General features: G+C 46.4%; 1 protein-coding gene across 1 annotated transcript in view; it reads right to left on the reverse strand.

Moving 5' to 3' along the window:
• UBAC2 (UBA domain containing 2) overlaps window positions 1-25,612 on the reverse strand; it is a 168,017-nt gene that overhangs the window by 10,860 nt on the left and 131,545 nt on the right. The window contains exon 8 of the mRNA XM_075918761.2: window positions 748-870. Within this exon, the coding sequence (XP_075774876.2) occupies window positions 748-870 (123 nt within the window). The remainder of the gene's footprint in view (window positions 1-747; window positions 871-25,612) is intronic.

Here is a 25,612-nt window from a genome sequence, read left to right on the forward strand (position 1 = left end):
ACATAAAAAACCACCGTAATAAGCAAACAAGACAACCATTAACTTCTGAAATTACTTAAGAAATAACCTTCCCCTCCAAAACCGCAATTGCTAACCAAAATAAAGACATCGGGGCAAATTTCTAAAATTGTTTAGGTGCCAAATTCCCATTAAAAATCTAGCCTAACATATCTAGGTCCATTGGGAAGGAAGAGAACATAGCAATTCCTGTTCTATGACACTGAACCAGTTCTGTACTTACTGAGTTTTATACTGTGCACATGTAGCCATTCACAGTTAGCATTACATTTTTTTCTGTACTATCTATTGTGGCTCAGTGCTTAAACATGACAGTGTGTGGAAATTGTAGATGATGAGCTCAATGATGAGAATCAAAGCTTCCATGACAAAAGCTCCACACATGTTCAACACCCTTATTCAATATGAATAATACAAGCTATTTGTCATTCTCAATTTGTTTGCCACATCATGATAGTAAAACTAACTGGTGGTTTTACTTAAAAAAACAAAAACAAAACAAAAACTATACACAAAGCCAGTTGTAACTCTAATCCCATAAATACAATTGCATTAGTTCAATCTGTCCTCACGGTGTAACTGTCATTTAGCATTCTAGTGTGAGCTACCAACATTGTAACTGTGATAATCTTTTCAACAGTTAATATGTTACTGATTGTCATCAATGGTACATGTATCCAACCACTCCTCCATTTTTAAAATTCTATTTTAAAACACAAAAATACTTACTTGTTCCTCAGAAACCTCAGCAGGAGGTGGTGCTTCTTGATCAGAATGACGATTATCTTGATAATTTGCATTACGTCTTTGACGCAAAGGAGGAAAGAGTCGATTCCAGTTAATCAATCTGCCCTGAAATCAGATATTTATTATTATTTGTCCTGTAACAGAAAAAGAACATCCAAACCTGACAGTTTTGTATAAACTATATTATGAGTAAAAAGTTTCTTTTGCACAATAACTGCTATAATATCATAGTCTTTAATGATTACAGTACTCAAAAAAGTATATTTTCTTGTTTTACTAGTTGATCAAAATGTTTCTGCTACAATAAATAAGCAATATTTGTCATATTTATTTCCCATTAAAGCCTCATGTTAGTGTTCCATAGGTGCTGAAGGAGCTGCTGACCACTACCATCAAGGAGACTGGCTCTGAGTTCTGGTCTCCTGTTCCCCGAGTAAACAGAGGTTTGACTGCTTCTGTCGTGACATATGTAAAACCTGATCTTTCGCTTGCTGTGTAGTTGACAAGAGTTTCATTTACTCATTGCAAGATCAAACCCTTGACATCAAGATGTATGGGCACTTTGTATTACTTAGCAGCAGCTCTGCTCACTGATTAAAGACTGACATTGATAACTCTGAAGTCTAGTTCTCCATGGGCAAAAGGACATAAGAACAGCCACACAGGATCAGACCAAAGGTCTAACTAGTCCAGTATGCTGTCTTCCGACAGTAGCCAATGCCAGATGCCCAAGAGGGAGTGAACAGAACAAGTAATCCCTCTCCTGTCACCCATTCCCAGCCTCTGACAGTGGCTAGGGACACCATTCCTACCCATCCTTGCTAATATCCATGGATGGACTTAACCTCCATGAATTTATCTAGTTCTTTTTTAAACTCTGTTAAAGTCCTGGTCTTCACAACCTCCTCTGGCAAGGAGTTCCACAGGCCGACTGTGTGCTGTGTGAAGAAAAACTTCCCTTTGTGTGTTTTAAACCTGCTACCTATTAATTTCATTTGGAGACCCTAGATCTTATATTGTGGGAATATGTAAATAATGTTTCCTTATTCACTTTTTTCCACATCAGTCATGATTTTATGGACCTCTGTCATATCCCCCCTTAGTCTCCTCTTTTCTAAGTTGAAAAGTCCAGTCTTTTTAGTCTCTCTTTATATGGCAACCCTTCCAAACTCCTAATAATTTTTGTTACCCTTTTCTGAACATTTTCCAATGGCAATATATCATTTTTGAGATGAGGTGACCGCATCTATACATAGTATTTAAGATGGGGGCATATCATGATTTTATATAGAGGCAATAAGATGTTCTCGGTCCTATTCTCTATCCCTTTTTTAATGATTCCTAACGTTCTGTTTACTTTTTTGACTGCTGCTGTGGTGGATGTTTTCAGAGAACTATCCACAATGACTCCAAGATCTCTCTCTTGAGTAGTTAAAGCTAAATTAGTCCCCATCATAATGTATGTATAGTTGGGATTATTTTTTTCCAAAGTGCATTACTTTACATTTACCAACATTAAATTTCATTTGCCATTTTGTTGACCAATCACTTAGTTTGGAAAGATCTTTTTGAAGCTCTTCACAGTCTGTTTTGGTCTTAACTATCTTGTGCAGTTTAGTATCATCTGAAATTTTTGCCACCTCACAGCTGCCACCCCTTTCTCCAGATCATTTATAAATAGGTTGCATACGATTGGTCCCAGTACGGACCCTTGGGGGATACCACTAGTTACCTCTCTCCATTCTGAAAACTGACCATTTATTCCTACTTTTTGTGTCCTGTCTTTTAATCAGTTTTCAATCCATGAAAGGGCCTTCCCTCTTATCCCATGACAACTTACTTTACTTAAGAGTCTTTGGTGAGGAACCTTGTCAAAGGTGTTCTGGAAATCTAAGTATATTATATCCACTGGATCCTCCTTGTCCACATGCTTGTTGATCCCACCTCTCCCTCCCCCCAAAGAACTCTACTAGATTAATAAGGCATGATTTCCCTTTACAGAAAGGATAGTGGCTTAAACATAAATCATCACTAAGGACCTACCAAATTCTCATTTCAGTTTGGTCAAGTTCACCATGCTTTAATTATAGGGATCCTAACCCAAAAAAGGAGAGAGTGTGTGTGTGTGGGGGGGGGGAGGAGAGGTCCTCAAGGTTATTGTGGGGAAGAGATTGTGTTACTGCTATCATTACTTTTGCATTACTGCTGGCAGCGGTACTACATTCAGATCTAGGCAGCCAAAGCTACATCTGCTGGCCAGAGACCCAGCTCTGACAGCCAAGCCACTGCCACTAGCAGCACAGAAGTAAGGATGGCAGGGTATGATTTTACCACCCTTATTTCTAATCTGCTGCAGCAATGCTGGGCTCTCAGTTAGAAGCCACCGCTTTCTGGCCATCCAGCTCTGAAAGCAGCAGCACAGATGTCAGGGTGGCATGGTATTGCATTGCCACCCTTACTTCTGCAGTGCTGCTGGCAAGGTGCTGCCTTCAAAGCTTGGGGCCTGGCCAAAAGCCACCACTCTTAAGTTGCCTAGCTCTGACAGGAGTGCAGAAGCACAGGTGTCAATACTGTGGCCCTCCTAAAATAACTTTGCAAAACCCTCAACTCCCTTTTGGGTTAGGATCCCCAATTTGAGAAATGCTGGTCTCCCTCATAAAATCTGTATAGTAAAAGGTAAAAGCACACAAAAGACCAGATTTCACAGTCCATTATGTGTTTTTCATGGCTTTGAATTTGGTAAGACCCTAATCATGACAGATTAGAAAGGCAAAAAATGCAAATTAAAGAGGAGGTAATGAGTGTATTTCTCAGGGCCCCAACAAAATCACGGAAGTAAAATCATGATAAAGCCTACTGAAGATGTAAACATTTTCTACAGCCATCACTGTATTGTCTAAGTGACTGTATGAATCTAACACAGTTGAAACGATTTTGAAAACATCCTCCTCCTTGCCTAGATTTACTCCATTCAATATCATGTTTCACATTCTGGCACTGTTCCAAAGTAAAGGCTTTTTATAGAGTATGTTACAAAATCAGAAATTTAATTTTATAATATAAATGTAACCAAATCACATAGTAAAGAATGGTAAGGTGCTTACTTTTTACAGCATAACAAATACATATAGTAATTTCAAGTGTTATTTACATAATTGTACAACACATTTTTGAGGGATTATGGGTAATATTAGAATCAATACCCATGGGGGGAAAACATCTGTTCCTTTATAATCTGTCTTTATATTTGTTTTTTCCTGATGCTTGTATGTCTATAAGGCAGCTTGTCCTTTCTCCCCCCAGGTCTCCTTCTCTCTTCTCTCTCACTATTGTGGAAAGGATTCCTCTTCCTTTCAGTTTGTATGGGATTTGTGCTTCCTTCCTGCAGCTGCTCTATTTTGGGCCTTGAACTGTCTTTCTCCACAGACCTTCCTCTTAAAAAGTTATTTTTTTCAGCTCTGCTTTTCTCTTTGAGCTTCTTTGAGCGGGGGCAATTAACTTAAAATCTAACCAGAACGTTATGTTAATGAAGTTTTGTATTTATTTCCTTTAAAAGATCTAGGGGGAAAAGACACTGGTTTATTGAACTGAATGTATTCCCAGAAAAACTGATGCCTTGAGGAAGGTTGTCTATGTTATAACATTTTTCTATGCACTAAAAATCATAAGGCATCAGACAGTCAAATAAATGTGCTAATTTAGAAACGTACCAACCTATCTGATGATTGAAACATAGCTGCCTTTCCAGCTGCACCTATACAATCATTAGTGAGTTATTTATTCTATTTTCTCTATGAATCTTAACCAGTGCATGTTACTTGTCAACTGATACTGCAAAGGGACTCATTTCTCTCAAAAATGAGCCTGGTCTTTGGTACCCACAACAGACAAAAAAAAGTGTTTTCAGTCTTCATACTTAACTATTCAGACCATCACTTTTGCAACAGACATCTTACTAAACTACGGATGCAGATAATATAGTGAGAACAGAGTCTATCAGATACCACAGTGACATGTTTCCTAGAAATGCCCACATCAGATTAGACAGAGTAGATAAGTAATTTTTCATAGCTTTAAATTGCCTTTAAATCATTTCACTTGCCTTTGGATCTAGGTGACATTATGTGGTATTCTTTATTAATTATAGGGAACATCATAAATACAGTAATAGTATTATCAGGCAAAACTGGGAAATGTTTAATGTTGATCACTGTATAAAAATCTGAGAATTTAACTAAATCCAGCCCCAGAGCTGGTAGGATGGAAAAATCATTATGAAGTCAAGTAATTTTACATTTTCCGTTTAAAAAACAGACAAAGGAGGGGAAAAAAGACTACTGCCAAGTCTTGCTTTACAGGAAATCATTTAGGTCCCTCCTCCCATATTCACACACAGTTTTATGGCAAATGTTAAACTGAAGTATATTTTATACACACATCATATGCAAAAGTCCAGGTACAATTCAGATGAACATCTGTACGCTAGTGGACTGACCCGACTGAAGCTTCTAAACTCTTACAGGGAGTTTATGCAAAAGGAACATCTTTCATGGTAGATCTGCACTTTGCTTTTGCCACTCTCATTGACAGCAACATCTGGTCTCTGCGGTCTGTGAATTGGCTATTATGTGAATTAAATGCATAAGAGGCCTTGCACAAGGCAATTCTAAATGTATCACACCTCTCACCCCCAGAAGCAATCCCAATGACTTTTTGGGATCTTCCAGGTATCCCGGACAATGGTGATCTCAAGATTCTCTCTAGAAAAATATGAGTGAATTTTCTCCCTGTCTTTCCCCATTCATGGTTCTCAAAAGCAGTTGTGACTCATATTTTCTACAGGGGAGATGGGGCTACCAGCTTGTGCCTCTTCTTACCCAGGTGCTCTTTGTCAGTAGATGAGAGTCATAGGAGAATTACTGGAAAGAAGGAAACTTTCCCTTTGACCTTCTGTGACAGGGCACCTGCCCTGCACTGACCCTTTAAGGGCAAAACGCAAGCCCAGAGCAGGGGCTGAAAGCAAAGACTCAGCTGAGGCCAGGAGGGCTAATGAGAGCCCAGCTGGGGGCTATATAAAGAAGAACAGTTTGCTTCAGGAAGGAAAGAGCAGTGAAGGGATGGCAGCAGAGGAAGCAGGAGGCACCCAGGAGGGAGAACAGTATTGGGGCGGCTAGGAAGGGCTAGCGGAGTGCTGGCTAAGGGGCTCCCTGGCTTTAGGGCCTGGGGCAAGGCCTGCGGCTTGGAGGGTGGTAGCAACGCAGCCCAGGTAAGCGGGGCAGCAGAGATTCACCCAGTGCTGGAGATGAGCGGCCCGTACAGACTGCAGCTTGCCCTGAGATGGGCTAGATGAAGACAGTCGGTGGATAACTGAGGCACGGTGGGGAGTATGCACCCTAACTCCTTCTTATACTCTCTTCCTTCAAGAGTCACGGGATGGCTCTTTTTCCAATCTGGGTCTCCAAGAAGCAGAAAGTTTGCCACAGTGAGCACACAGGAAGTCTCCATCAACCTTTAAACCTTGGTCACAACAACAAGATGCTAAGGAGAGAGGAGTTGTAGACTCTCCCATGTCTGGGGCTACCTCTTTTCTGTTACTATTGACCTGCATTATTTAGAACAGTGGTCACTAACCAACAAATTGGGATCTACCGATAGATCTTGGAGACTTGACAGGTGATCCTGACAGGTTTGGCGGGGAGGTTGTTAAGTGCTGGTAGTACATCTGCCCCTCTCAGCACTGCCCTGATGCTCCTTCCCTCTGCCTTGGAGCTGCTACCCAGCCCCAGGAGCTGCTTGCTTGCTGTGCAGGGCATGTAAAAAAGAGAAAAGAACGGTTACTGACCTTGTAACTGATTCTTTGAGATGTGTTGCTCATGTCCATTCCAATTAGGTGTGTACGCACAGTGTGCATGCGCCGTCGGAAGTTTTTCCCTCAGCAGTACCCTTAGGGCCAGCAGGGGATCCCCCTGGAGTGATGCCAGTATACCAACCCATATATACCACTGCTGGTCCCCTCACCCACTCAGTTCCTTCTTACTGGAATACTCCGGAGAGAGGGCGGAGGGTGGGGATTTGGAATGGACATGAGCAACACATCTTGAAGAATCACAGTTACGAGGTAAGTAACCATTCTTTCTTCTTCGAGTGATTGCTCGTGTGCATTCCAATTAGGTGACTCCAAAGCAGAACCTATGGAGGAGGGCCGGATGTTGAAGCTACAGAGGAGTGGAGGACCATCCTGCCCAGGGCAGGGTCTTCCCCGGCTTGATGCATTAGCGCATAGTGATTGGCAAAGGTATGGACAGAGGACCATGTAGCGGCTCTGCAGATGTCCAAGATGGGAACCTGCACCATGAAAGCAGTGGAGGCTGCCATGGCTCTTGTGGAGTGCGCTCTAAGGGGCGAGGCCAGTATCCCTGCCAGCCCATAGCGCTCCTTGATGCAAGTGGTTATCCAGGAGGAGATCCGCTGGGAGGACACGGGTTGGCCCCTTGCCCATTCAGCAATGGCCACAAAGAATTGCGGTGACTTCCTGAATGGTTTTGTCCCGTCTAAATAAAAGGCCAATGCCCTACGCACATCTAAATTGTGTAAAGCCTGTTCTTTCCCAGACGCATGCAGCTTGGGGTAAAAGACCGGCAAGAAAATATCCTGGAAGTTGTGGAAAGAAGACACCACCTTGGGCAGGAAAGCTGGATGAGGGCAGAGCCTAACCTTGTCTTTGAAAAACACTATGTAGAGGGGATCCGAGGTAAGCGCCCTGAGTTCGGATACTCGTCTGGGCAGATGTGAGTGCCACGAGGAGAGACACCTTGTAAGATAGGTATAGGAGGGAACACGTCACTAATGGTTTGAATGGTGGTCCCATAAGTTTGGAAAGGATCAGGTTTAGGTCCCACTGGGGGATGGGCTGACGTACATGTGAGTAGAGCCTGTGCAACCCTTTCAGAAACCTGTTGCCCATCGGGTTAGCAAACAGGGTTCCCTCCCTTTCCCCCGGGTGGAAGGCCGAGATGGCCACCAAGTGAACCTTGATGAAGGAGGAAGAGAGGTCCTGGATCCTGAGATCCAACAGGTATTCCAGGATCAGGGGGATCATAGCCCGCCTTGGGTGCACCCCCTTCTGGGAAGCCCAGATGCAGAACCGCCTCCACTTAGCAAGGTACGTTGTCCTAGTGGAGGGCTTCCTGCTACCCAGCATAACTTCCTGAACCCTTTATGAGCACTGAAGCTCCTCAGCCATCAACCACGGAGCTTCCACGCTGTCAACTGCAATGAATGAAGGTCCAGGTGGCGAAGCCTGCCTGAGTCCTGAGATACAGGTCTGGAAGCAGCGGGAGGGTGATGGGTGTCTCGCACGATAGGTTGAGGAGGGTTGAGAACCAGTGTTGCCTGGGCCATGCTGGGGCGATTAGAATCAGGAACGCCCTGAACTCCCGCACTCTGAGGAGGACCCAGTGAATTAGTGGGAAGGCATACAGCAGGCTCTGCGGCCAGGAGAGCATCTCCCAGGGAACCCTGCCCCTGGCCCCTGAGGTAGCAGAACTGAGGGCACTTCTTGTTCCGCCCTGTGGCAAATAGGTCTAGATGGGGAGATCCCCACGTATGAAAGATAGATTGAGCTACATCCCACTTCAAGGACCATTCGTGTCCAGCAAAGGATCTGTTCAGCCTGTCCTCTAGGATGTTTTGGGAATCTGGGAGGTACGAGGCCATCAGGTGGCTATCCGCCCCGATGCAGAGGTCCCACAGGCGAATTGCTTCTAAGCACAGGCAAGGAGAACGAGCTCCGCCCTGCTTGTTTATATATGCCACCGCTATTATGTTGTCCGACAGGATGAGGACAGACCTGCCCCTGAGGTGGGGAAGGAAAACCGCACAAGCCAGTTGGACTGCCCAGAGCTCCCTGATGTTGATATGTAGAGAGATCTGCAGACCACATACCTTGCGTGTGTAGGTCTCCTAAATGGATTCCCCAGCTGGTGTCCGACGCGTCCATGACAAGGCGAGTGGACGGCACTGGTCTGGAGAATGGGACCCCCATGCAGACCTCCACCTGATGGGTCCACCAGTCCAATGCAAGGAGGACGGGTGCGGGAACCGTCACCTCTCTGTCCCAACAGTGGATGGCCAGGTTGTGGACGCACGATAGACACATCTGTAGCGGGTGCATGCGCAGTCTGGCATGCTGCACTACGTAAGTGCAGGCGGTCATGAGGCCCAGGAGTCCGGGCAGTGGTCACTGGAAAATTCTGGAGTGCCCTGACTGCAGTCTCTATTGTGCGAAACCGGGAGCTGGGTAGAGAGGCTCTTACTGACAGAGTCCAGATTGGTGCCCACAAACTCTATTATTGGGGTGGGAGTTAAGAGTTGATTTATCCAGATTTAGCAGAAGGCATAAGTCGTTGAAGAGTGTGTGGACTATGGTGATGTGTGCTCTCACCTGAGCCTCTCAGTCGCCCCTCAGGAGCCAGTTGTCTAGATAGGGGAACACCTGGATGCCCCTTTTCCTGAGCATGGTGGCTACCACTGCCATACATTTGGTGAAGACCCGAGGGGCAACGGAAATACCAAAGGGGAGGGCCGTGAATTGGTAGTGGTCTGGGCCCACAGTAAATCGGAGGAACCTGCGGTGGTGGGAGGCAATTGAAATGTGGAAGTAAGCATCTTTTAAGTCGAGGGCAGTGTGCCAGTCTCCGGGGGCTAAGGAGGGGATTATGTTACCATTTTGAATTCTGCTTTGGCGATGAAGGAGTTGAGGGCTCTGAGGTCCAGGATGGGATGGAGATCCCCCCCCTTTGGCCTTTGGGACCAGAAAGTAATGGGAATAGAGCCCCCTCACCTAAAACTCGGGGGAAACACACTCTACCGCTCCTATTGTAAGGAGATGTTGGACCTCCTCTTGAAGCAGAGGCTCGTGAGAGGGGTCCCTGAAAGGGACGGGGTAGAGGGTTGGGAAGGAGGGGCTGAGTGGAAAGGGATTACATAACTCCTTTCCACCACCCATCGGTCCAACGTAACAGACCGCCAGGCTTGGAGAACGTGGGAGAAATGGTTCCGGAAAGTTAGTGGGGAGGCTGGTAAAAAGCCCTCGGGGATCCCCAAAACCCCTGATGGGGGCCCGAGGGTTTGTTGGGGGCCCCTGGTTGTTGCCTAGAGCCGGGTGCAGTCGGCGCCTGTTGTTCCCGCCATTACTACTCCTTCTCCTACGACGGGAGAAGTCAGGACGTGGGGCCTGAGGGGGCACTCTAGGAACATTCCTATTTACAAAAGTGTGCGTCTGGGCAGCAGAAGTATGCATGCCCAAGGATTTTAGGGTAGCCCAGGTATCCTTGAGGCCATGGAGCATCTGATTGGTCTGCTCAGAGAAGAGCGAAGGGCCCTCAAACAGGAGGTCTTGTAGGGTGTTTTGGAGCTCCAGGGGAACCCCAGAACCCTGGAGTCAGGAACCACGGCATAGGACCGCACCTGTGGCCATCACCCGGGCAGCAGCATCTGCCATGTCGAGAGCAGCCTGAAGCGCTGCTCTGGAGATCGCTCTCCCCTCCTTGTGGAGAGCCTTAAACTCCGAGCGGGAGTCCCTGGGGCGCAGGGCCGTGAACTTGTCCATGGAAGCCCAGTAGTTATAGGCGTAATGTGACAAGAGGACTGGCGATGCGGCACTGGATACCCCTGGATGCGTAGACTTTCTTGCCTAGCAGGTCAGTCTTCTTGGCCTCCCTGTTCTTAGGGGTAACAATGGGTAGGCCTTGTCTTTCCCTGTGTTTGACGGCTTGTACCACCAGGGAGCCCAGGGGAGGGAGAGAAAACAGGTGCTCGTTGCCCTCTTGGGGAACAAAGTACCTCCTTTCGGCTCGCTTATCAGTTCGGGGGATAGATACAGGGGTTTGCCACAAGGCCTTAGAAATTTTGGCTACAGTTTTATTAACCGGAAGAGCCACTCTGGAGGGAGCATCAGAGTTTAGGATGTCTACTGCAGTGTCTGAGTCTTCGGACACCTTCTCCACCTGGACCCCCAGACTTCGGGCCAGGCAGCGGAGGTCCTGGTGAGCCCTAGTGTCCATGGAGGACATGGGTGGTGCGGAATCGCCTAAGACCTCGTCCGGAGAAGAGGACTATGACCCCTTCTGGACCTCTCCTACAGGGGCGTCCAAGTGCGAGGAGCCCAGGGATGAGGGAGGGAGAGTTTGGCTCACTGGAGCCGCACTCCCTCTGGAGCCTGGAGACGACTGACCAGGAGGTAGCGACTGGCCCAAAGTAGGGGACCTGGCCAGAGGTGTTGCTGAAGGAGGAGCTCATGGGCCTGAGGAGATGGAACCGGCCTGGGTGGATCTACACCCTGGCTTTGTTGGTACGCCCATGGTGTCTAGAACGGCCACTGACCCGGAAGTTGTGGGGGCCCCGTTTGCTACAACATCGGCACCGGAACAGGCAGTGCCCACTGTTGTTGTTGGGGGGCTGTGGTGCTAGGAACGGTGCCGAGAGCAGGAGCGGTGCCGCAAATGGGATCGGGAACCTCTTGAGGACAAGGTGGATTCTGCCTCGGAGTCGGACGAATACTCCGAGGTGGACCAAGGTGGAGCCGACGCGGGTGCCGACGAAGCTATCACCTGTCTGACCATGGATTCCAGTTTGCTGCGGTGCCGAGGTGGAGGTGGTAGCATGGCGGTACAGGTGTCCTGCGCGGAGGTAGGCGCCGGGGCCCCTTGAACCGGTAGTGGTGCCGAACAGTGGTGCCACGCCGAATCCAGTGTCGTGTCCTGGGGCGGCAGTGGAAGTAAGAACGTCCTGGTGGCAGGTGCCATGAGCAGTGCCACCAGGGTCGGTAGGGGTGGTCGGTGGCCTTCAAGTTCCTGCACCGGACCTTCAGATGCCCTGGAAGGGGACCAGTGCCGATTCTCCCCGTGCCGCCTGGAGGGTGTCAGGAGGAGAGGGAGAGGGAGTCAATAAGGACCCTCGCTGCCTCTAAGGCCTCTGACATGGAGGGCTCAGGGAAGTCCTCCACGGGACTGATCTCCCTGCGCTGGGAGGAAGGTCTGACCGACCTGGAAGGCTCAGGTTCCGGACTTGTCGGAGCCGTGTGCCTCACTGGAGGGCACACAGTGGGCACATGTCTGGACGGGGACTGGCCTTTGTTAGGCCTTTGTTAGGCCTCCTCTTTTTCTGAGGTGCCGGAGATTGGGACCGGAGCTGGGACCTTTGTGGTGCCGGAGACACCCGGTGCTCAGAACTGTCCCGTACCAACGCCGGTGCACTTTGAGAGGCCGGTGCCATGTCCGACGCCGGTGCCAACCTGCGGTGCCGGTGCCTCCATTAGCAGGATTTTGGGGTGCGATTCCCTCTCTGCTTAGTACGGGATTTGAAGGCCTTATAGATCTTGCAGGCTTCTGTGAGGTGAACCTCCCCCCAGACACTTTAGACACGATGAATGGGGATCGCCACAGGGCATAGGCCTGTGACACTTTTTGCAGGGCTTAAAGCTTTGCAGACTGGGCATGCCTTGCCGCGGGCGCATGGCATGCCATGGCGGCAAGTAATTAAACAGAAAACAACAACAGATTTTTTAACTTAATTTGTAGCTACTTAGTGGGAGACTAATTGAAAGAATGAGAAGAACAATCCTGAAGAAAGCGATCGCTGTAAAGAGCCGAGGGTTGTTCCAACGATTGTCACGGCGGTAAGAAGGAACTGAGTGGGTGAGGGGGCCAGCAAGGGTATATATGGGGCAATATACCAGCGTCATTCCAGAGGGTTCCCCTGCTGGCCCTAAGGGTATTGCTGAGGGGAAAACTTCCGACTGTGCATGCACACTGCGTGCACACACCTAACTGGAACGCACATGAGCAATAACTCGAAGAAGCAGCGGGGGTTCTGATGTCAGGGTGCCCTTCTCCCCACCCTGTACCCCATCTCCACAGAGCAGAGGGGGGCAGGGACGGAGAGAGTTTGCTGGCTGCTTTTGGGAGTGGTGCAGGGCCAGGGGAGGGGTGAGCCTGCCTTAGCCTCCTGCACGACCACCTGGAAGCCACCTGTGGTAAATGGTGCCCAGTGGGAGCCGGCATTCCAAACCCTGGCCCCAGTCCTGAACCCCTCCTACACACCAAACTCCTGTCCTAGCCCTGAGTCCCCTTGTACCCAAACTCCCTCTCAGAGCCTGCATCTCAACTCCCTGCCCCAGGCTCAGCTCAGAACCCCTCCCACACTCCAGATCCTTTAGCCCAGTGGTCACCAACCACTAGATCGGGCTCTACTGGTAGATCTTGGAGCCTCTGATAGGTTTGGCCAAGAGGCTATCAAGTGCTGGCACTTCAGCTGCCCCTCCCCCTGCTGCTGTGCACCTCCTGCCCTTTGCCTTGGAACTGCCTCCCACACCCTCAGGAGCAGAGGGAGAGGAGGGGCTGATGTCAAGATGCCCCTTCTCCCACCCTGTATCCTATCTTCACAGAGCCCAGAGGGGGCACAACAGGACTTGAGATGGAGTTTGCTGCCTGCTTTTGGGAGTGGTGCAGGGCCAGGGCAGGAGTGAGCCTGCCTTAGCCCCTCTGCACCACCACCCAGGAGCCACCTGAGGTAAGCAGTGCCCAGTCAGAGCCCACGTCCTGAAACTCTACCCCTGTCATGAACCCCCTCCTGCATCCCAAGCCTCTATCCCAGACCCCCTGCATCCAAAACCACTCCCAAAGCCTGCACCTAGAATCCCCTCCAGCTGTCTGCCCCAAGCTCAGCTCAGAGCTCTTCTCGCACTCTAAATCTCTTAATCCAAGACCAGAGCCTTTCCCCCAACCTTCTGCCTCTGCCTGGTGAAAGGGAGACAGGATGGGGGAGGGAGGGAGGACGGAGTGAGCAGGGGCGGGGCCTCAGATAAGGGGCACGAAGGAGGTGGGGGCAAGGGTATTTAGATTTGAGGTAGATCTTGGATTGCACTTAAATTCAAAAAGTGATCTCGTGCTTAAAAAGCTTGGAGACCACTGATTTAGAAATTGTTTTAAAGGAAGGCCACAGCAGCTCATTCACTGTACTTTTTTAATAAGTTGCTAACAGTGCCCTTCCCCATCCCAGCTTCATAGCTGGGAGAGGTTTTGTTTAGGCCAACAGGGGAAAGAAAATCTGTGGCCGCTTTAAGAAATACACATGCTCTTTTCATGGAACTCAGCCTCCCCATGGGTTTGTGGAGGGTGCTCCTTAGCTGACTGGTTGCATAGATGCAGCAAAGGTCTGATGGCTCCGCAAATAACAGGAGAGCTTCTGAACCCTTTTTCATGCCTTGGGCACCATTTCTCACTGGGAATGAAAGCTCTTTCCTCTCCCCAGTAATTAGACTACGAGTGGGTTTAGAAGCCTTGCTGTACGTAAGTGTTGCCTTTTGGGGGCTGGGTAGGAATTTTTTTTCTCACTGCCAGACTGATGTGAGCAGTCTTGGTTTGTTGTTTTTCTTCTCTCTCAGCACCCCAGGGACCAGTGGGCATATTAGGTTATGACATTTATTTTGTCACATCTTGTCAGGTGACCAGTTCAGGTAATTGGGAAGCAGATTAGGAGAAAGCATCTCCTAGACAAGGTGTGGAATGGGTTTGGGGCTTCACATGGATGCAACAGCAAGGAGCCAACCCTCTCAATTGTCCCAGGAGAAAGCCAAGGTCCCAGCAATAGTTCTGGGAGCACATTAACGAGATAGAGGGCTGACAGTATCTCTCCACAATCTGGTACGGATTACAAAAGAAGGACTGCCTGCACAAGACAAGTCATTGCTGGATTGTCCCAGATGTGTTACTTAATGAAGCTGTGATCTACTTAAATCACTTTTCTGGTATCTTATTTTTCTGCAGTATATAAGACATGTGGCATATAAAAGACATACATTCTTTTCTGTATCAACTCAGGTAGAGTTATTTATAGTAAAGAACCTGTTTTGTGCCCTTATGTAAACTAGCAACTGTCTGAATGCATAGCCTATCACTTAAACCTTAGTCTCTTTTGGGAAGACAAATTTATTAGTCAATCAAATCACACACGCACACACAACCATATACTCTATCAAAAGTGATTTTTACTCAGTGTTGGAAAGTTAAAGTTATATTTTGGCCAGCTAGTAATTGCAAACTAAAATAACTAAATTGCAGTTAAACATCTGTTAACTCGATTTACTTAGAGCAAGAAAACGTGCTTTAAAAGTTTCCTTGAGCACTCTGGCTCAGATATTTTGATAATGTTATCTTAAGTGTCTGAGTTAGTGCCAAGTTGCCATCTGTTTGCACAAACAGGAAACACCTCCTAATATGTGACCTCTACACCTTTTCTAAAGACAACCACACAGAGAGAGATGGAAAAAGGAAACAGCTTTTGCATTTCATTTTTTTAAAAATAACACACCATCTATCCTATACTGATAATTCGCATAACAATAGATATTTTATGCAGGGTCAGATATTCCGATAGGCCCATTTGGTTTATGTAAGTTTTTTTTTAACTAAGGCATCTAATATATTAAAAATAATGTCTCAAATATTTTCCTTTCTGAAAAAACTTCAAATTGTGAATTCCCTCCTTCCCTGAACTACCTCCCTCGAGGGGAGGGTAATAATCCAAGGTGGGGCAAAAGACTCTATATACTTTGCTATAGAATGAAAGGTTTACTATTTCTTGTTTTAAGACAGATGTAAAAATATTAGCATTAGCTCAGGCTAAGGATTTTGTACTGGCACCCGTCATGGTATCTAAGGAATATCATGGGAATTGCAATAGTGAATTATCTGGTGAATTTCATGAAGTCTCTGGGACCTATCCCTCTTTGCTTGGGGTAGAAGGTTGGTTTTGATAAATGTAAACCTTAAGTGTATAGAGGTTTAGAATATATGAAAGTGTCAGTGTTATGACTGTCATTTTTATAGTAAAAAGCTTTTTTGAAAGAGGAAGGTTTTGTAGTGATTCCTATAGATGGTTACACTGGATTTGCCTGATCTCCGCTGGAAATTTATTCCATCGTCGGATTCCTTAGAATAAGAATGCTTTGTCTCCAGTGCTCACATGCTTCATTTTGGGTTTTGTGATCAGTGTTGCCTCAGATGAATGTAGCTGTTGCATTCATTCATCAATCGAAATTTGGTAGCTGGGGTTATATCCATTGATCACTTTGAAATTTAGAATCAAGGACTTTAAACTATCATCAGAAGCTGACTGGAAGCCTATGAAGGGACGTGAGTACAGATCTGATAAGCTCACAGTGGCCTAAGCTATGGAAAAGCAGGCACATTCTGCAGCAGCTCTGAAGTCCGTCTATCCCCCACATACTCAATTCTAGTTACAGTGAGTTACAGTAATCCAGACCAGAGGTGACAAATGCCTCAGTCACTGTGGCCAGGTCTTTGTCCAGGAAAAAGTAATGACTTATCACAGCAAGTTGGAGGTGAAAGAAGGCACTTTGAGGAACTGCTGCTTCCCAATCATCCAAGATGTGTGTGCAGTCCAACAGGACTAGAGGCACTGTGCCCTTTTGACTATGTCTTGGCTATCTTGATAGATGGCAAAACGATGAGCAATGATCTCAAGTTGCAGTGGGGGAGGTCTAGGTTGGATATTAGGAAAAACTATTTCACTAGGAGGGTAGTGAAGCACTGGAATAGGTTACCCAGGGAAGTGGTGGAATCTCCATCCCTAGAGGTTTTTAAGTCTTGGCTTCACAAAGCCCTGGCTGGGATGACTTAGTTGGGATTGGTTCTGCCTTGGGCCGGGGGCTGGACTCGATGACCTCCTGAGGTCTCTTCCAGCCCTAGGATTCTATGATCTCTTAAAAACATTTTGCTGTACAACCAGCTTCATCTGGTTGTTGCCAAGGTTCACCTTGATCCAACTCTTCCACACCAAAAAGCTGATTTCCTGTGTGCAGTCTTGACACTGAATGAGTGGCAATGATTGTATTAGCTGAGAATGAGACTTAGTTGAGTGCCATTGGCACGCTGTTTGCAGCTGAGCTCATAGTATTTCATTCTTTCGCTCAGTAGCCTCAGGTCTATTGAAGATAAAAGGCGATTGCCAGAATCTCTGCAGGGTCCTGCTGGTAAGGACCTTTAGAAAGGAGGAGGAGAAGGAGGAAGAGGAAGTGCCTACCATCACTCCCTGAATTCTGCTAGAGACAAATAATTGGAGTAACTGCATCGCTGGGTCATCTACTTCTGCTATGTCAGCTAGATGGATCAGCAGCATCTTGTGGACTAACATGTCAAAAAGTGAAAGTACATGAAACATTATGCACATGGAGATTTTATCTGTATTCATGGTCATAAAGAGGTCATCTGTTAGCACCGCCAGATCTATCTCTGGGCTGTGTCCTGGTCTGAATCCTGAATGTGAGGCAGCCAGGATGTTGACTGATGTTACATGTTGAAGTGTGGTGGTTAGACACTTAGCTCATCTCTTTTCACTTCCTGTAACACAGCCTGTTCTTTTAACAAAAAGAAAGAATAAAAAAAGTAGATTTTATAATTCTGCTTTGAGGATTTTGTAAGATGCTACCAAAAAAATGTAAAAACAAAATACAACATACATCACAATCGATGTGTACAATTGCCATGTGTGTGTATAGGGCCAATAAATGATGCACTGCATAGGTACGCGACCCTTTCAGCTCCCGATTCAAATTCTATTTGAAGCTACAAATAGAAATAAACTTTGCAGTCTCATCCTGCTTGCCCAGTTGTTCATCTGAAAGCCATGGCAGAATCTGCCATGAATGGCAATCTCTGCACAAAGAGAGGCACAAGAACAGGTGTTGAAGGTCAGAACTAAGAAAACTGTTTGGGAAAGTTTGCATAATACAGTAAACTACCAATAATGCAGCACCTTTAGGACCCAGGGGGTGTTGGATTATCAGATATGCCAGACTATCAGAAGGGGGGGGGCTATGAAGAGTGTGGGGTGCAGTGGGGGGGATGTGCCCCTCAGCACTGCGGGACCAACCCAGCAGCACCCCAGCTGCTCTGCCCCAGACTTCCTCAAGTCAGCCGCTGCTGAAACTGACTGGCAGCTGACTCTGGAAAGCCCGGGGCAGAGCACCCCGAGCTGCTTCCCGGAGTCAGCCGCTGGTCAGTTTCAGCAGCGGCTGAATCGGGAAACCTGGGGCAGAGCAGCTCCAATTGTCCGGCTGCCCGGAGCACTTCTGGGTTCCAGATGGTGCCGGACCATCAGAAGTGCTGGACCATTGGATGCCAGACTACTGTAGTTGCCTACACTGTGCTTCTTAAACCAGCTATTACCAGTAAGCTATTACTTTACTGCGTTTTTATATATTAGATCTGACACATTTTCCGGAAGAAAAAAAAACAACAACAAAGTAGATAAGTGACAAGAAACAGAAAAATACAGGTAACAGTTTTAGACAGTTGTTGTATGATTTGATATGGAAATTCTTGATTCCACTAGCAATATTTCTATAAAAAGCAAAAGGAAAACAATTATTTTATCCAATCTAAATTCCAGATACTAACTTTTTAACAATAAGGAGCCTATACATATCCACTAAATGAGCAGCAAACACAGCACTATACAAGGCAGAAAATAAGCATTTGTAAATAAATCTGATGATGGAAAGGTCTAAACACTCAACAAAAGAATGATGATAAAACCCAGCCATAAATTAAGTCAAACTATCATCCATCAATCTTGTGAGACACAGCCCAGTTTGTTGAAGACTTCATGGCTATACTAGGGTTAGTGAAATGTTTTTTATATGACTATCCTGCTTTATTTCAATGGATGCTATCACCTGGAATGGAAGACAATGGCTCCCAGAAAGAAACGTCCCACAACACACTTGAAAAGTAATGGGGAAACTGTTAGATTTGAGGATTCCACATCCTGTTTCCAGCAAAGTTGCAAACTTTGTGTAGCCAATGAGAGATACTAACAGATCAAAGGATTATAAACAGTTAAAAAGCAATTTGGTTCCTGCAAGGGCATATCAAAGATTGAGCAAGATTTAAAACATGGGTGGCTCTATACAAGTGAGAAGCCAAAAAGATCCGCAATAACAACTACCCTCACTGAGGCAGGCCTCCAATCAAGAAGAAGAAAGACACTTTCCACATTCCCCTCTCACATCAGAGTCTAGCGGGGCCCAGGCAAGTAGATTTTTGTGCTCCAGCCCTATAGAGAGATGGTGGCGGGGCTGGAGCAACAGCATGGACTCTCCAGTGCTGGGAAAGAGCCCCGAGCCTCAAGGGCTGGATACAAGCAAAGTGGGGGCTGCATCCAGCCCCTGGGTTCTAGGTTCTCCACCCCTGATTTAAAGACATGCTCCCCAAAGCAGTGAGAGAACACTGGGTTGTGAGTTAAGGGAACAGACTGTGTCATCCAGACCACAGAGATACTGGGGTGTCTAGTGGCAGTTTATACTTATCAGGAGCCCAATGTGGTAGATGGATAGACACGTGGCAAGCAAATATACATAGAGAGAAATCAGGAGAGGTAGAGGCATAGTAAGGCTGGTAACAATGACAACTGGATGCTAATATAAAGCATTTTCTATGTATTATATTAGCATTCACTAGTGCTTCCACACTTATGGGCTTGTCATTTTCCATAAGTAAGATTAAGAAAAAAAAAGTGAAGTCAGGAAGACAAAGTGCAGCAGCCTTGTTACCTACATCAGTACTCAGAAAATTTAATATGTTTAATGTATTAAGCATCTGCATTTTTAAAATCTATGAAAATATGTAAATAAGTTGCCATCCAAAAAGTGGGGCACACTGATCTGTAAAAGTCATCATCTATGGATTTTGACACATTTGAACAAACAACTCAATTTTACTCAGGTATTTTTCATCTATCTAGTTTGGGAACATTTTTATTTAAAATAGTGCGTTTCAGAAGCAAGCACAAAACAAGGCAATCTCAGAAGCAAACAAAGGGTGTGTCTAGACTACATGCCTCCTTCGACGGAGGCATGTAGATTAGCCAGATCGGAAGAGGGAAATGAAGCCGCGATTAAAATAATCGCGGCTTCATTTAAATTTAAATGGCTGCCCCGATCTGCCGATCAGCTGTTTGTCGGCAGATCGGGGGAGTCTGGACGCGATGCCCCGACAAAGAAGCCTTTCTTCATCGACACAGGTAAGCCTCGTGAAACCAGGCTTACCTGTGTCGATAAAGAAAGGCTTCTTTGTCGGGGCATCGCGTCCAGACTCCCCCGATCTGCCGACAAACAGCTGATCGGCAGATCGGGGCAGCCATTTAAATTTAAATGAAGCCGCGATTATTTTAATCGCGGCTTCATTTCCCTCTTCCGATCTGGCTAATCTACATGCCTCCGTCGAAGGAGGCATGTAGTCTAGACACACCCTAAGAGTGATAAACCTGGCAATCTTTGAGGAGAATCCTCTTTTTGGGGAAAAACATGGCTAAAAAAAGAGGTCAGGGAACATATTTTTACATAGCTGGATAGGAAGGAGGCAGCATCACTGGCCACACAAATTGATATTAACTACAGTTATTAGCATTCTCGTTTGTCCTAAAACCCTGTATGTTATAGTACTCAATGCAATAATAGCACATGAAATGTATGTATAAAATGTGACTATTTAAGATTTTTTTGCAGACTCAGCTTAGAGGCACAGGAAAGAATGAAGTCCTTCATGTGCTCTAGATCAGTGGTTCCCAACCTTTTTTATACCATGGACTGGAAAACCCATTCAGAAACTTTTGGCAGACTGGCAACATTTTATTTGCATATTTGCACATTCATTGTGGTAATTAATTTTAAGAAGTCACGTGTTATTTTACATTGCATCTGTATGCACACAATACATGTCGTTGTAACAGATCTGATGGATCTGTCAGGAGCATGGGAGCTGGTGCCTCCAAGTGCTACCACCAATCATCTCTGCCCTGCTCCCCTCCTGCCCCAGGGGATGGGGGAGCTGCCACTGTATCTTCCCCCATGTCCTTCTGTACAACCCCTGCCCTGTGTCTCTTCCTTCCTCAGCCAGGCTGCTCTTGCTCCCACAGTCTCCCCCCATCCTCCCCTCCCCACATTCCCCTTTTCCTCCTTGTGCTCCCCTCAGGGTTTTCCTTCATTGCACCCCTGCTCCCATCTGCCCCCTAAGTCTCCCCTGAATCCCCCAAGCTCCCTTAGAATCTCCTGCATCCTTCTCTTACCCCCACATCACACATCCCTGTTCCCCCTCACCTCCCTTATCTGCCCCTGCCCCACTTCAGCTCCCTCCTGACCACTCCCAGGGTTGGCTCCCATACCTCGCACATGCTGGGAGCTGGTGGCAGTTTCCCTGGGACCCAGGCAGGGATCATAGCCAGCTCTGCTGGGAGCAGCCCGGGACCAAACCCTCCCCCTGCAGCTTGAAGGCACTGGGGGCACTGCTCCTGGTGGGGAGTCTCTCTGACTTACCCCCCAAGTGCTGCCTGCCCTGGGGTTAGCGAGCAACCCGCCATGCTGCAGTGTGTGGTGGCCTGGCAGCCAGCGGTTTGCGGACCAGCACTGCTCCACAGACTGGCGATTGGGAACCACTGCTCTAGATTTCCCTTGAGGTAGCCAGTGCATGGAGATTTGGCTATCTTTTCAGATATTGTTGCTGTAAGAAAGGCAGACCCAAGTCATGAGTTTTGCATTTCTTTCTGAAAATAGAGAGAAATGCAGTCACTCTTCCCTTCTGGAAAGTAGTTCCATTATCTTGGCCTGTGGCTGAGAAAGACTCGTCTCCAGTTCTCATTAACTACATTCTTGAGAATGACAAATTTGCAGTTCCCAAGGAGCACTGCTGCCGAGGGAGACACCAAAAAAGCCTAGAATCTGGACAAGTGAAGAGCTCATCAGGGAGTGAAACGATCAATGAGATGAGGCATAAAGTGTTACCGTCCAAAGAGAGAGAGAAAAAGTTTAAGCAATACAGGGAGGCATCATGACAATCAGTGGAGGAATTTGAAGAGGAAATCACATGCACGCAACACATCTTTGCATCAGTCTTTTGGCACGGCAGGATTAAAGCAAGATGGATATCAGAGAAGGCAAAAAGGATGAGGATACAGTAACCAAGAAGAATTATAACCAAGGTTGTAAGTTCCCCACTCGTGCTGCTAAGATCAGATATCAGAAAATCTGTAGGGGAAAAAAGCAGCAAGATGTGTTAACATACTGAATATGCTGGATGGAGAGAGGACATGAAGACATGCAGGTCTGAGTGGTAGGAAGGAAGCCTGTTTTGACCACAGTAATGCGAAAAAGTGAAGATAGAAAAGGATTAAGGAGGGGAAATAATCAGCATGCTTTCGATCCTGTTGAAGTTGAACCTCAAAATGCTGCAGGGTGTGCTGATAAGCCTGTTTGCTGGGACTTTAAAAGTCTCCAGCTGCTCCCTGCAAACTTTGGGTCTCCACTCTGTGGCTTTCCACCTCTTTGCTACATCCTTGTGCCTGTTTCTGTGTTTTGATCAGAAGTGTCACCAGTAGCTGGCTGCAAGGCAGCTTCTCATCCAGCTATTTGCAGCTGTTTGTCTGCAAGTTTTTCAGTGGGAAATGAAAGTCATATCCAGTCTCCCCTCTACCAAACCAATGCTTTCACTTGAGTCTGATAGCCAGCAAGAGGAACCTCAAAGGGCTGGGAAATAGAAGATATGAGGGAGGAGGAGCCCTGGCAAAAGGAGGGAAGACAAAGCAATGAGATGGAATAGCCAGTAGCCATAGGAGGGACCTTTAAAATCCCCTGAAAAGTTAGAGAAGCAGAAGCAGTAATCCCTTCAATCTTAGAGCTCCTAAAGGCACCAGCCAATGGACCTAAAAGAACTTCCCATGCTCGCTGGCTCTCCAGAGTGACTTTGTGGCAGGAGGAGGACACTCAGGGAAGGGAGGAAAAGAAAATGTGAATCAGAAAGTTGGTGGGGAGAAGCAAGAAAAAACAGTAAGTGTGGGGATCCAAAAGGGGCTCCCAGATATGGAAAAAACTGGGGATGGGGACAAAAAGACACTGATATAACAGAAAAGAACACATGTTGGGGGGGGGGGTGGAGGGAGTGATGGGGAGCAGAAGGCCCAGACTGGCTGGGTGAGGACTGTCCCAACTAGGCCTCCCCTGTCCTGATACTTCTGTAGCATCTCTCAGGAATGGCGAGGGGAGTTAAAAGAACACGACTATAGTTAAGTTGGAGGCTTTCCAGGCCATAGTGCAGATCTCCACTGTTTCTGCGGTATAAAAAATCTGGCACTGCTGGCTAGCTAAGCAAGCCTCCCTGTAAATAGGGAGACCAGGCCCAGTAAGGCCAGCCAAACAATTGCCTGTCTGAAAACAGGCCCTGAGTTGAAGGGCAGGATCCCAACAAAAAATTGCCAGATTAATCTCTTTTGAGTTCCTTGTTTCCTGTTGTTCTAGGACTTTGCTACCTTGAAAGGGGGGAATGGAAGGGTGTTATAGCCAGAAAGCTATAGTTCCACAGCACTGGATCCCTTCAGAAGCAGGGTTGCCAGATGGTTTAACAAAAAAATACTGAATACCTCCCCTCTGGGCAAAAATCAAAAACAACCCCCCCCCCCAAACACAACACACTGGGAAAAAATTCTGTCAAAGAAAACAAAAAGGGGGAGACCAAAGGTGTTAAGCAAAAAAAAAAAAAGGAGGGGGGGGGGGAGCCAAAGTTGTTAAGCAAAAGTTGCACCACTCCCTCCAGTTTGGGACCACACACTAACCCCCAATGTACCCACCCCTTCCCCTGAACCAGGCCCCCCAGTCTCCCCATCCCAATGCACTCACCTCTGCCTCAGACTCAGGCCCCCCTAGTGCCGCCCCATCCCAGTGAACTCACCCCTGCCTCAGAGCCAGGCCCCGACCTAGCGTCCGCCCCATCCCAGTGCACTCCCCCTTCCCCCTGAGGCAGGCCAGAGCAGCATGCACTCCGCTCTCAGCCCAGCCCATCCCAGCCCAGCCCGGTGCCCCCCTAGCGTGGCACGTGCCCCCTCCTGCCCCCCTTTTGCTAGATTCCACCATGCTCCTCACTCCCCCGCCCCGTTAGATGCGGCAGGGGAAAATTGTCCCCACCAGGCTTCTGTCCCAGGGGAACGGGAAATACCGGACATTGCACATGTCTGGTATTTCCTGTTTTTTTTATTGGACGAAGCCTGCAAATACCGGACTGTCTGGGTGAAAACCGTACACCTTGCAACCCTAATCAGAAGCAGTGGCTCACTATCAGAGACCCCAAGCAGAGTGAGCAGTGCCATGTCAGTCACAAGTGGCATGAGAGAGAGCCAAGGGAAAAGACTATTAGACTCTAGAGAAAGAAAGAACAGAAGACAGATACGGGACAACCTACTTAACATTGGAAAGGAAAAAATGGACAGAAAATCAAAGCAAAGTGGAAGAAAAAGAGGGAGAGAAAAAAATAAAGAAATAGAAATAAAGTAAAAAGCAATAAGAGAACTTGTAGATTATTAAATTTTATTTATTGTGAAGAGTGTGACTATATTCAAAATAACATTTGTTTTTATTTTTCAGAATTTTGGTGGGGATAAAAGCTAAAGAATTCTTCATCAATGGCACAAACTCACCAACAGCCAGCATCAACAGGGTGAAAAAAACATACAGAAAATGCTGTGGTGACAGTATAGAAAATAAATAGGTAGCATGACATAGTAACATTTGTTTGCACTGTCTCCACAGTAACCAGCCACAATGACAAAAACAATCATTTCACTACCATAACTACAGTTTTAAAACAAAAGCCACTTGAGTGTACAGGCTTCTGTATGCGGACACCAGTAGTAATCTATAAGTAACAATTTATGCCACAATTAAAAAAAGGTACTTCAGGTAACAATCTTAGCAATTTTTAAAACATTCAAGTACTCAGTCATGAATGGGACCATTTTTAATTTTTGCTTCAACATGTACTGGAATCTCTGAACCCTGTGTTTGGTGATTTGACTGGCATCCAGCAAATTCTATGAAACAAGAAAACCTCGTCGATAGCTTTGCATACCAGACCACTCTCAAGTTTTGATAGATTAACTCCATCACCTTCCCTTCGTTGATTTTGCTGGGCATTCACTGATGCAGCAATAAAGGACTCAAGGACATGAGTAGAATATTGATGAATATACCATGTGCATTATGAAGTGTTAAGCCTGAACATGTGTTTGACTGAAGTGCACCGATACTCTGTTAATGGGAACAATGGTTACAGTGGAAGTGTGGGGTAAAGAAAAATTAAGACATACTATTAAAGTATGGTTCATTTATTTACTATTTCTTTTATATTTTTAAAAATCCTTTTAAAGAGTCCCCTGACTATGTGGGCTCTTTCTGCCTCCCCTTATTTCCCAGAAGTTTAGCTAACCCTTTTATAGCAGTTTGTGGCTAAACAGCCACTTTTCTTCCACTATTTGATCTGAGGAAGTGGGTCTGGCCCACGAAAGCTCATCACCTAATAAACCATCTTGTTAGTCTTTAAAGTGCTACATAGTCCTGTTTTTTGTTCCTGCTACACCAGACTAACACGGTTACATTTCTATCTCTATTCTACTTTCAGTTTAGTTTCTGTTACAACTAAGATTGGAGAATGAACAGTTCCCAGTTTAGTTTTTACAATAAAGAGTAAGTTAAAAGTGACTGCTGGAAGGGCAGAGAGAAGGTCATGTGCAACTGCTGGAGTTATACAATAAGGCAATTTAATAAAATTAAATCAAATCAAAGCTAACTGTGAAGAATAGAAGTGGTTTGTGCCCATGAAAGCTCATGATACCACCTACATGTTTTGATAGTCTTCAAGGTGCTGCTAGACTGTTGTTTTTGTGAAGTGCTGAATTGTGTTACCAGGAAAGTGAATTAAGAACTGACACAAGAGCTGTTCTAAAT

Source organism: Pelodiscus sinensis, chromosome 1 (genome assembly GCF_052426305.1).
Source record: "Pelodiscus sinensis isolate ZL-2025 chromosome 1, ASM5242630v1, whole genome shotgun sequence".
Classification (NCBI taxonomy): Eukaryota; Metazoa; Chordata; order Testudines; family Trionychidae; genus Pelodiscus; species Pelodiscus sinensis.